The 10,300-nt window shown below is 41.1% G+C and overlaps 1 protein-coding gene across 1 annotated transcript in view; it reads right to left on the reverse strand.

Annotated features, from left to right (window-relative positions):
* The window catches only part of LOC307226379 (von Willebrand factor D and EGF domain-containing protein-like), a 201,864-nt gene extending 193,806 nt beyond the window's left edge, over window positions 1-8,058 (reverse strand). Inside the window, exon 1 of the mRNA XM_079995170.1 lies at window positions 7,835-8,058. Coding sequence (XP_079851296.1) covers window positions 7,835-7,934 — 100 coding nt within the window. The 5' untranslated portion in view covers window positions 7,935-8,058. The remainder of the gene's footprint in view (window positions 1-7,834) is intronic.
* Window positions 8,059-10,300: the final 2,242 nt, after the last annotated feature.

Below are 10,300 nucleotides of genomic sequence, written 5' to 3' on the forward strand. Positions count from 1 at the left end.
ATACATAGTTAAATTATCTCTCAGTACCTCAGGGGCAATGAAACAATGTTTTTACAGTGATGATTTGTCATGACTAATGTGATCCAGAATATCAATAGGTTTGGCTTTGGGGCTGAATTATAGTTAGGGAAGAGAAATGTCCCCTTTCTCTCTAAGATTAGCTACTTCGAAAGTACCTAAAGGCTTGGCTGCATGAGCTGGCATTCTACTGGCAGAATGCCTGGAACTGGGGTTTAAGGATTCAAAATTTGTTTCAAGGATACAATTTTTGACCTTCTGCCCTAGTTCCATCACAGAAAACACTGGGGAGTGGGGGAACACAACCCGTACTCCTTAAAAGCTCTCAAGTTCAAAAAGCCATTTGGAGAACTGTTAAAAGAAGTGTCATTCGTGTCCACGTGTTATATCCTCCTGATTGTCCCCCCTCCTCCTCTGAACACAAATAGACAGTTGCAGATATGTAAGTCAAAGACAAGGCTTGAGGGTGGCAATGGAAGTCTCCCCACAATTCTAGGCTTAACTTTGAACTGAGAACAATAGCCAGAAGCCACTGAAATAAGCAAGAAGTCTCCACTGACCTCCCTGGGGCACAAAATGTGTTGGTGTTTTTTTAAAAAAATTAACATTTAGGGTTTGTTAAAAACACCACTGCCACCACTCTACAGCTATATTCTTTCTCATATATATTCAAAAGTTTGGAGGAGTTTCTTCTTTGTCCCACCCTCCCCTCTGGAAAACTGACATTGTGGTTATTTAGGGAGATGTTGAACATTCTCTGTGCAAGTTCAGCCCTCAGGCAGGGAGAGTAGAGGTGCTTTGAAACAAAGAAGATTAATACTGTACTATTGTTTGAAGTGTTAATGAACTGAAGTGCCCACATGCTCATGCAAATGAGAGTAATAAGTAAACAAGAGCAAGAAATGCTAATTGACAATGGATATTGTGATGGGATATGGATAGGCATAATTTAAGCTTGCAGAGAATCCCCTCCCAGCCCACAATAAAACTATTTAAATCAGTATATGAGAGGTTTGTTTATATAAGCAGCTGATGTGTGAAGACACATTATTCACATATCCCAGACTGATCTTGCGCTCTCAGAATACACACACACACAAATATATATGTGGGATATCGATAGGCAGAATCCCTCAGGCAGAATGTTTGGGGTGCCCTCATGTCCCCTTGACTTCCTGGTCTCCATTACACATTTCCACCCACATCTGTTCTCCAGGAAGTGCTGCATAAGATATGGGAACAGAAGGCCCAGGTGGTGCTGATTGCTCCTTCTGGCCGGGCATGGATGTGGGAGCTTTTATCCTGGCAACACCACACACACCCAGCAACTGCCACTTTGCCAGGACATGCTCTCCCAAGGCCCTCTCATTCACTCAGATCCATGTTGGCTTTGTCTGACCGCGAGGATTTTGAATGGAGTTGTCTGAAGAGACTGCACCTCTCTCAACCAGTAATTACAACCATTCTGCATTCCTTCCACACAATGTCTATACCAGGCCAGCTGGAAAACTTCTGAAGTGGTCCTCAGGCAGAGCTATGTCAGTGTGCAAGCTGACAGTTCCTGACATACCTGCCTTTCTACAGAAAAGCCTCAGCAAAGGACTTTGACCCAACACACTGAACCACCAGGCAGCAACTCCATCATCTATTCTTTCACTATCAGGTGCTAAAGTGCTTTCCTCATGGTGCAGTCCTAGAGTGTCCACTTGGCAGCCCACCATTTTCCTTCCTAAGAACTATTTTCTCAACTCTGCAGAAGCCTCTCTTTGAACCCTTGGGCAAAATGTCACTTAAACACTCATCCTTTAAAATTCTCTTTCTAATTGCTGTTACATCTGCTCATAGAGTGCCAGAGTTGGGGGCGCTATCTGTAGCAAAGCATATCTGTATTTTCCATAAGAACATGGTGGTTTTGAGAACTGACCTCTCCTTTCTACCCAGTTTTGTTGAGATTCCATGTTCAGCAAGAGTCAATTCTCTTCACGTCTTGTCCCAGCTCTTCTCATTGAAAAAGGCCTGGCACACATTAGATGTGAAGTGTGCACTCGAGATGTACTTAGCCAGGACTAAAGAGTGTAGATTAACTGACTTCTTATTTGTTTCCTTTCATCCCACTTCGTTGGGCAAAAAGCTTAGCTCCTCCACCTTATCTAGGTGGCTTATAGCTTCTATTGTGATGGTATATGGTGGTTTGAAGCTTCCCCATCACCTTCTAATACAGGTCATTCTATTAATTCGTCAGCTACTTCAGCAGCTCTCTGCCAATGCCTCTTTGATGTCTGGGCTGCCACTTGGGCACCCCAACTACATTCACAACACACTACAAGTCGGAGGCTTAAAGCACGTTCTTCCACCTTAGTACTGGGTCATTCCATAACTTTTTTACCTATGTCATCCAATTTTCTCAATAGTTTGTACCCTTGTTGAATGATCAAAACTTAAGTTTAAATCTGAAATGGTAGCTTTTTATCTCATCCCTTTTTTTATCTCGTGTCCCTGAAGAGTTTTTTCCCACCACCTTGTCATCAAGGCTGAACCCCAAGCTCAACCTGATAGCCCAGCGAAAGCCCCCTAAATCTACCATCCAGGCAAGTACCAACTGTACTCTTTCTGCCCCCTCTTCCTTTCACCCATCGTCTTTGGGAAACAGCCAATTAAAATAGTGTTTTGACAGATCACTGCAAATATGGTACAGCACACAAAACTGGGAAGATGCCACCATTTCAGAATAAACGTTGAACTTTGATCTATAAGCAGTGACACTGTGCATTCTGAATTTTGTAGGACTTTTAAAAATGCCCTAACAAAGTTGTGAGTGTTTGCTACATCATGAGAAGAACAGTAGGATTTTGAGAGTCACTGAACTGATGAGATGTTAACATTACCTAAGGGATCATGCATTGGGATTGCCAACAAATGAAGCTGTCAAGAGGCTATCATGATATAAATGCACCTGCCAGCATGTAAGATGCATCATATCAGTGAAGCCTACAGATAATTTGCTGTCCAATCCAGAGAAGCTGCCCTCTGTACCTAACAAGGGAGTAGAATATACTTACCTGCCAATCAATGAATAAACATAAAAACAGCAAGAAAAGTCATACACTTTCCTACAATTCTGTTGATATTATATTAGGCAATCCATTCTGTTTCTGCCATTTTAGGACTATTCCCCCCATGATTCACAGATGTCACAGAGCAATCAAAGTAATGGAAGTTGGACTAGTCAAAGAGCTATGTGTCAGAAATAGGTTTACCTTAAACAAAATCACATAGAATCATAGAAGTATAAAGATGGAAGCTACCCCGAGGGTCATCTAGTCCAAACCCCTGTGATGCAGGAATTCCAACTAAATCATACATGAGAGCTCAGTATGTGTAACTCCTTTCAGAATAGAACGTGCATTTGTCCATTGCTTAGAATTATATGCTTTTTAATCATGTAATGAATTCATCAATATTGAGTAGACAAGAGGCTGCTGGTGGCCCATTGACAATTCTGTCAAGCAGCATTGTGGGCAGAAATCAAAGTAGTAGTTCTGTGCATGCAACAAAGCTTTGGAGTTGTGTTTGCAAAAGACCAGCTCTCACCACCACTGCCTATAAGAGTTGCCCATGCTTGAGTGGGGAAACCTTTTTAGCTGGAGGCCACATTCCCTGCTGGGCAACCCTCTTGGGGCCAGATAATAGTGGTGGGTGGCAACAGAAGCAAAAGTTGGGTACAGCAACACATGTGACTCTTCATACAATTCAGCCATGGAAAATTCAAGTGTTTTATTCATTCACAAAAAAAAACAAAAAACCAAAACACCATTATCACCACCCAGGTAAGTAAATACATTGTGTTCAAGAACACCTTCCAGCCAGGCAAATGCACTTACGAAGGGCATAGTGAGAGGTGTGGCTTGGGGAGATTAACACTGGCCAGATAGGGAAGCCTGCAGAGCAACATTCAGCCTTGGCCTGAGGTTCCTCAGCCCTGCTGTGAGTAGAATCCAACATCCTCTGATTCCCCTCTCCTCTTCAACTAAGAGAAACCTTGCTACAGGCCTATATTTCAGAAACCCGCCAAGGGTATATAATCTTATTATGAAAGCTGTTCCATTATCAGTAGTGGTATGCAGCCTGAATCAGTTGGCAAGGTTCAACAAACAATGCAACAATACATTTTAAACCTGTACTGCTTCTTAAAATTACAACTTCCACTGAGGAATCCAAAAGGTGCATCTGTCTTTCAGGACATCTTCCTGGTTCCAATCATCTCACAAAGATATGAAAATACAGTTTTGGAAAGAATATAAAGATATGTTGTTGTTAAGGTTGACAATAGCATATGGTTTCCTATCTTTCTTTATTTAAAAAAATGAGAAAAAGAAAGAATGTCACTGAATTCCTATTAAAAGAAGAAGAAGCCACACTTAAATCCAATATATATATATATAGTTTTACAACATTCAACCAAAACAGAAACTATTAAAAGATCAGAAAACAAGAAAATACTGATTTAATTGTACAATTTAGTTTTTAAAATTTGAAGAATAAAATGGGTGTGTTTCTGGTATTTAGCTTCAAGTTATTTGCACAACATATAGCCTGAAGATCTTTTAAATGAGAGTATCCTGAACAGCAGTGTGGTCATATGGTGATGGAGCCATCAGCTTTCCATTTGTGTATTAGCCTCTTTATAATAAAAATGTAAGGATGTCATCAAGCAATACCTATTGAAAGATTTGTAGTGTCACATCACAATCCTGGATTTACATGAAGTCAGGTTGGGACAGGGCAGCAAAAATGAAGGCAGGTTGAACAACTGCCATGGCATGGCAGGGAGAAGGGAGTGAGACTGAGAGGAAAATGGCAGTTCTAAACAATGGCAGAGGTTTGAGTAAAGTAGCTTCACTGTATGTACTGTAGAATATTTGAGGGCTATGCATCCTTTATATGAGCTGAAGAATGGAAGAAGGATAAGTTTGAGCACACCAAGAAGAGAGCGACACTGAAAGTGGGGATAGTGGCTTTTGTCTTTACACAAATATACTCCTGCCATTGAATTAAATGGTCAAAACATTATCTTTATGTCATTTATCTGTTGTTTATCTGTTTATTGAAGGGGACTGGAATACTACTGCCCACCCCAATCATGCCACACAAAATACCCAGAAATTTCTCTACTCTTTTCTGAGGAGGAATTTCCAAACTCACTTTGAATTTAGGAGAAATCTGTTGGCAGCATTCACCAACACTAATATTATGCTTAATTACAAGGCAACCTACCCCCAAATTGCATGTTATGTTAATCATATTTTTCTTTCACTTGTAGCCAGCATTGGGGAGGGGGGGCAAGATTAGTATTAGGATTCTGACATGGGAAATGGTTTTGGTTTTTTTCATCCTTTGTCCCTGTTGTTATTTAGACTGGACCATGCTATTTGGAAGGAGGCTAAAGCCAAGAAGCTTTGATACCTTGCAAATAACAAGTGTGAGAGGGGTAATGGACTAAATCTCTCCCCTGCTCCTTGCCAGGGTCATTATCCTGACTAGGTCCTCCAAAATGGCTATTGAGTGAGGAAATTTTGCACTTAGTGGCAAACCATGTGATTAACATAAGATGTAGTTTTGCCCTTAGAGCTGGTAGGAAAGGAAGGGAAATTCAGAATGAGGGGAAGACAGACACTGATCCCACCTTCTCCTGTTAATTGCTTACTTGTCGCTCAGCCATCAGAAGTGGCCAAAAGGCATTTATGGTATGTGTGCATGTGTGCATGCGCACAGTGACCTGCATGCTTGGTTCAGTGTACTTTGGTTCTGCCTAGAGTCACATCTCCAATCTACACCTAAGAATCACCAGAAGCTTTTATTATTGTGTTGTGCATAGTGCTTAACTCAAGTAATAACTACAGAAAGCAGCTACTGCTGGTAACCCTTTCATGTTTCTTCTTGCACAAGGAAACATGAAAGTGTGAATATAATGAGAGTTTCATTAATCATTACTCAGTCCTCGCCTTGTAAATGTTGATGGAGAAAATCACAAAGAAAATGTTATTTCCTACTCCTTAAGATTTTTCTCTTCTCCTTAATGAGGCATCTGCAGACAGCTACTTGGTTGCTTTTCCCCTATCCACAGTGGAATTAGCAGATTTGTTATCGCCAGAATATAAAAGCAAACAGCATATGGTTTTGTTAATATCATCGTAATGTCACAGCGCAATCTGTCACAATGCAAACTCCTTCCAAGCAATTTCATTTGAGTGGAATACTCAGCAAGAAATGAAAAAAGGAAGGCAATCGCCAGTTTCATAACGCTCACCTCTCCCATCATTTGCATCTGTCCCAGTGTCTATAAATATTACTTTCATTGGCTATAACCCCTGAAACGGAAATCAGTTGCCTCCAGGAATTAAAAAGTCATTTCCCCTTGGTGCAAAGTCTTTTCTATCAGATAAGTAGCCACTTATACTCTGGCAACCCTTCAAAGGGGTTTTGAAATTAGAGACACTGTTTGAAGATCAAGAAGATAAGGTGGTTTGCCTTGTTTTTAGCCCTGGAAACCTTCCTGGGTGACCCTTTGAAATTCAAATGAAGGATGCTTTAGATAGCTCTTTCTCTATACAGTATATGCCAAATGAATGCTGCCCATTGATCACTTTTGAAATCAACAGAAGGTCCAGCGCTTGCAACTTATTTTTCTGAAATACTGCAGTATATATTCGGCAATAAGGAGATTTGCTTAGCGTACCCCATTCCAACTGTGGGCACACATAGCCTTTTATGCTTCGATTTCACTGATCAGCTGCTTTGCAGAGGTGGAAGACTGCACAGAGTCCTCTCTACTCCCATCCCTGAACACCTGCTCTGTGCTAAGGGCCTTTAACTATCAGGTTAATACATGCACAACACTGGCAGCTGAATAACGGTGGAGAATTATGCGTGCACAATGATCCATCCAGCTAATGATGCACATGTGCATTGCCTGCAAGCACATACATGTGACCTCCAGCAATGTGACCTTTTTAAATGCCATACCCTCTCTATGATTGGAAGTGTTTTTTCACCTTCTGGCTGTCCTTGCAGTATGCAACCTGTTAAACAGATGCTCTCAAGGTATCACGGTTAGCTTATGCATTCTACTGTTTTGTTGTCTGCCCATTATATCAATACTTCTAAACAGCAGCATCTTTTCTGTGCATTTAAAATCTGTATCCAGTTATTGGATAATTAGGCATTTCATTTACAAATGCTACCACCACCACCACAAAAATTACTTTTCTGTCTTGAAATTTTATATTGCTAAGTGAGCCATTAAGACAACTACATTTTTTTAAAAAGAGCCAAAACATTTCTTCTTACAGGACCTGTTTTAAAGGGGTTTTTATTTACTCAATTTAAGTACTTTCCTGTATTTAACTCCCCACCCCACTTCTAACAAGTGTATCTCAAAGATTTCTGTTTTGTTTCATTTATATGCTTTCAAAGAGAAATAACAAAATATACTAATACTTCAAGCCTAACAACTCTTGGAAGAAAATTCCACTGAAACAAGCAGAACGGATACTTATGAAAAAAGCATCAGAACGAAGTTAGTGGTGAGTGGATGACATGCATCCCTCAGACTCTACAGTATTACATTTAACTCTACTTCCAACTTACTTGGGATCAGAAATGTGCTGTTGTTGTTTTGCATAATTTCTGAGTTTGGGTGTAAATCCCACACAACAGGCAAACCCTTTATCCTTCCCAGTTCATTCCTCTTTGAGCCTACCACCAGCCTTCCCCACACCCCAGAAAGGACCAAGTATTAAACGCTCAGGATCCTTACCTAGTTCAGCTGCCCCGGGACCAAAGCTCAAGAAGGAACTCCAAGCAAGAGCTGAAGCAGCTAAGAATTGCAGGTGGAGGCAGAAGGGCTGCTGCTGCATGTTGTCCCAAGGGTATTGTAGCCATACGTCTGCAGTTAAGAATTAACTTTTTCAGAAGTCTTGGAGCATTGCAGGAAGACGCATCAGCTCTCCTTTGTGCTTGTGCTCATTTTTCCTTAACTTTCTGTTCTAGGTAGGACTGACTGTTTTGCCAGTTTCCACTTTTCCAATAGAAATCCCCCTTCTCCAGTTATAAGCACACACCCTGATCGGCAAAGAATGCAATCCCCAGTCCAGCTGCAAGCAGTCCAGCTGCTACAATTTACACACCCTTCAGCAAACACACACATACACAAATGGAGCAATTGTTGCCATGTTCTCTGATGCTGACATTTTCAACAAATCCACTGGCAAATTCAATAAAAGTAGGGTTGTCAGCCAAGTGCTCCTAATCAGGCCAAAATAGTTTGTGTGTGTGTGTGTGTGTGTGTGTGTGTTTTAAAGGACCCAAACTGTATATTTCGCTTGTACCCAGTATTTAGAGTAGGTTCATTCAGGAATGACCCCCATTTATTTGTAGTGTTAGTGTCACTACTCAGGGCAATGTAACTTCTTTTGTGATTTGCTACAACTATAATAATTTCAGAAGAAAGCCATAGGGCCACACTAGGTAAATGAGCACTTTCCATTCTCCTATGACTGTCTCTTCACAAACTGGCTGACAAATTATTACAAGGAAATATTACATTGGAGTTGCTGCCTTGTAATGGAAACAGAATGCTGATCTTGATGCATTAGGAAGATATTATTAAAATGATTTACTAAGATCATTTTAGAATAATTAGAAGGATGTGTTGCTTAAATACAAGTGACAGCTCTCTCTCTCTCTCTCTCTCTCTCTCTCTCTCTCTCTCTCTCTCTCTCTGTGTGTGTGTGTGTGTGTTTCATGTATACAGTATTCTCATGAGGTCTGAATTGGCAGTGACTGACCAGAAATGAATTGTTGGGGTTGTAGTGCAGTCAATGAAGATGTTGACCGAATGTGTGGCAACTGTAAAAAAAAGGATCATTAGGAAAGGGACTGAAAACTGCTGAAATTATAATGCTGTTATACAAATCTAAGGCACACACAGCCAGCCCAAGTTATTTTGGCACTGGAGGCAAACCACCAAATAGTGACCTCCCTCCATACCAGGGACCAAGGAGTAAGTAAACATTTACAAGAAGAACAAGGGAGGAATAAAGATATACATCAAGATCGACTGCTCCTGTGGATCCTGTCCCCTGAGGCACTCACCTCATCTTGCCTCATGGAGGGCCAGCCCTGATGACCACAACTGCAGTTGGAATTTTCTGGTTGCCTGACCTTCAAAAATGATATTGTGGAGTTGACAAAGGTTCAGAGAAGGGCAAGCAAAATGATTGAGGGGATAGAGAAACTAAAGGGATGCTAATACTCTAGAATGGGGATCATTAAACACTCTAAAGTAGGGGTGCCAACTTCAATAAAATGTTGTGGGGACACAGGTAAGTCCCGCCCCACATAATCACATGTTGCAGTGCACACACACCGTTTGAATGACAATGCTCATCAACTTGGGGGGAGATGACCCCCTTAAATATTTTATTGTGGGGGCCAAAGCTTCCACAGCCCCTAAGAGTTGGCTCCTATGCTCTAGGGCAGGGTTAGCTAACACCCTATTAAGGGTCTTATCTGAACTCCCAGTACATTTTTTATTATCTCCCCAAGACCCTACCAATTTTTGCTGCAGAGGGGGGATTGTGTTCTATATTTGTCTGCCACAGTGTGTGTGCACGCACACACCCTCTGTATATGCACGTGCAACTGCATGTGAGGGTGAATGCAGCTGTCAGTCCCCCTGCCATTCTAGAGATAGGTAATACCCGCATAGGATACATTTTCCTGTATGCAGCATAGCAACAGCTTCAGATGTCTACCAGGCTGCTTGCAGATGTCAACTTATCGTCTTCAGCTACAGATGTGGCTAGATGAAACAGCTTCCCTTCTGCTGCCTGACAGGCTGAAGTGTTTACGCTACAGATTAATAGGCGTTCTTGTCACTAAACTCAGGTGGTAACAAGATACTGTATTTTATGACGTATTCTATCCATCTCTCAAATATCAAGCTTGAAAGCAACGGCTGTGCAGAGAAAACTATTTGAGAGTGCTTAAAATTAATTGCATTTGCAATTTATGTGAAATGGAATGATGTGCATTCCTGATACTGTATTATTTTTACATTGTTGCAAGAATTAGCGAGTTTAAAAGGCTGGAAATAAGAAACAAGTCTTCCTCATAAATATCACATCCACGGGACTTGCTTCTGTGCAAACCTGCATAGGCTTGCTCTGTATTTTGTTTTGTTTTTAATGAGCATTTGTTCAATTACCAAGCAGTCTGGTAC

This window comes from Podarcis cretensis, assembly GCF_951804945.1.
Source record: "Podarcis cretensis genome assembly, chromosome: 1".
Classification (NCBI taxonomy): domain Eukaryota; kingdom Metazoa; phylum Chordata; class Lepidosauria; order Squamata; family Lacertidae; genus Podarcis; species Podarcis cretensis.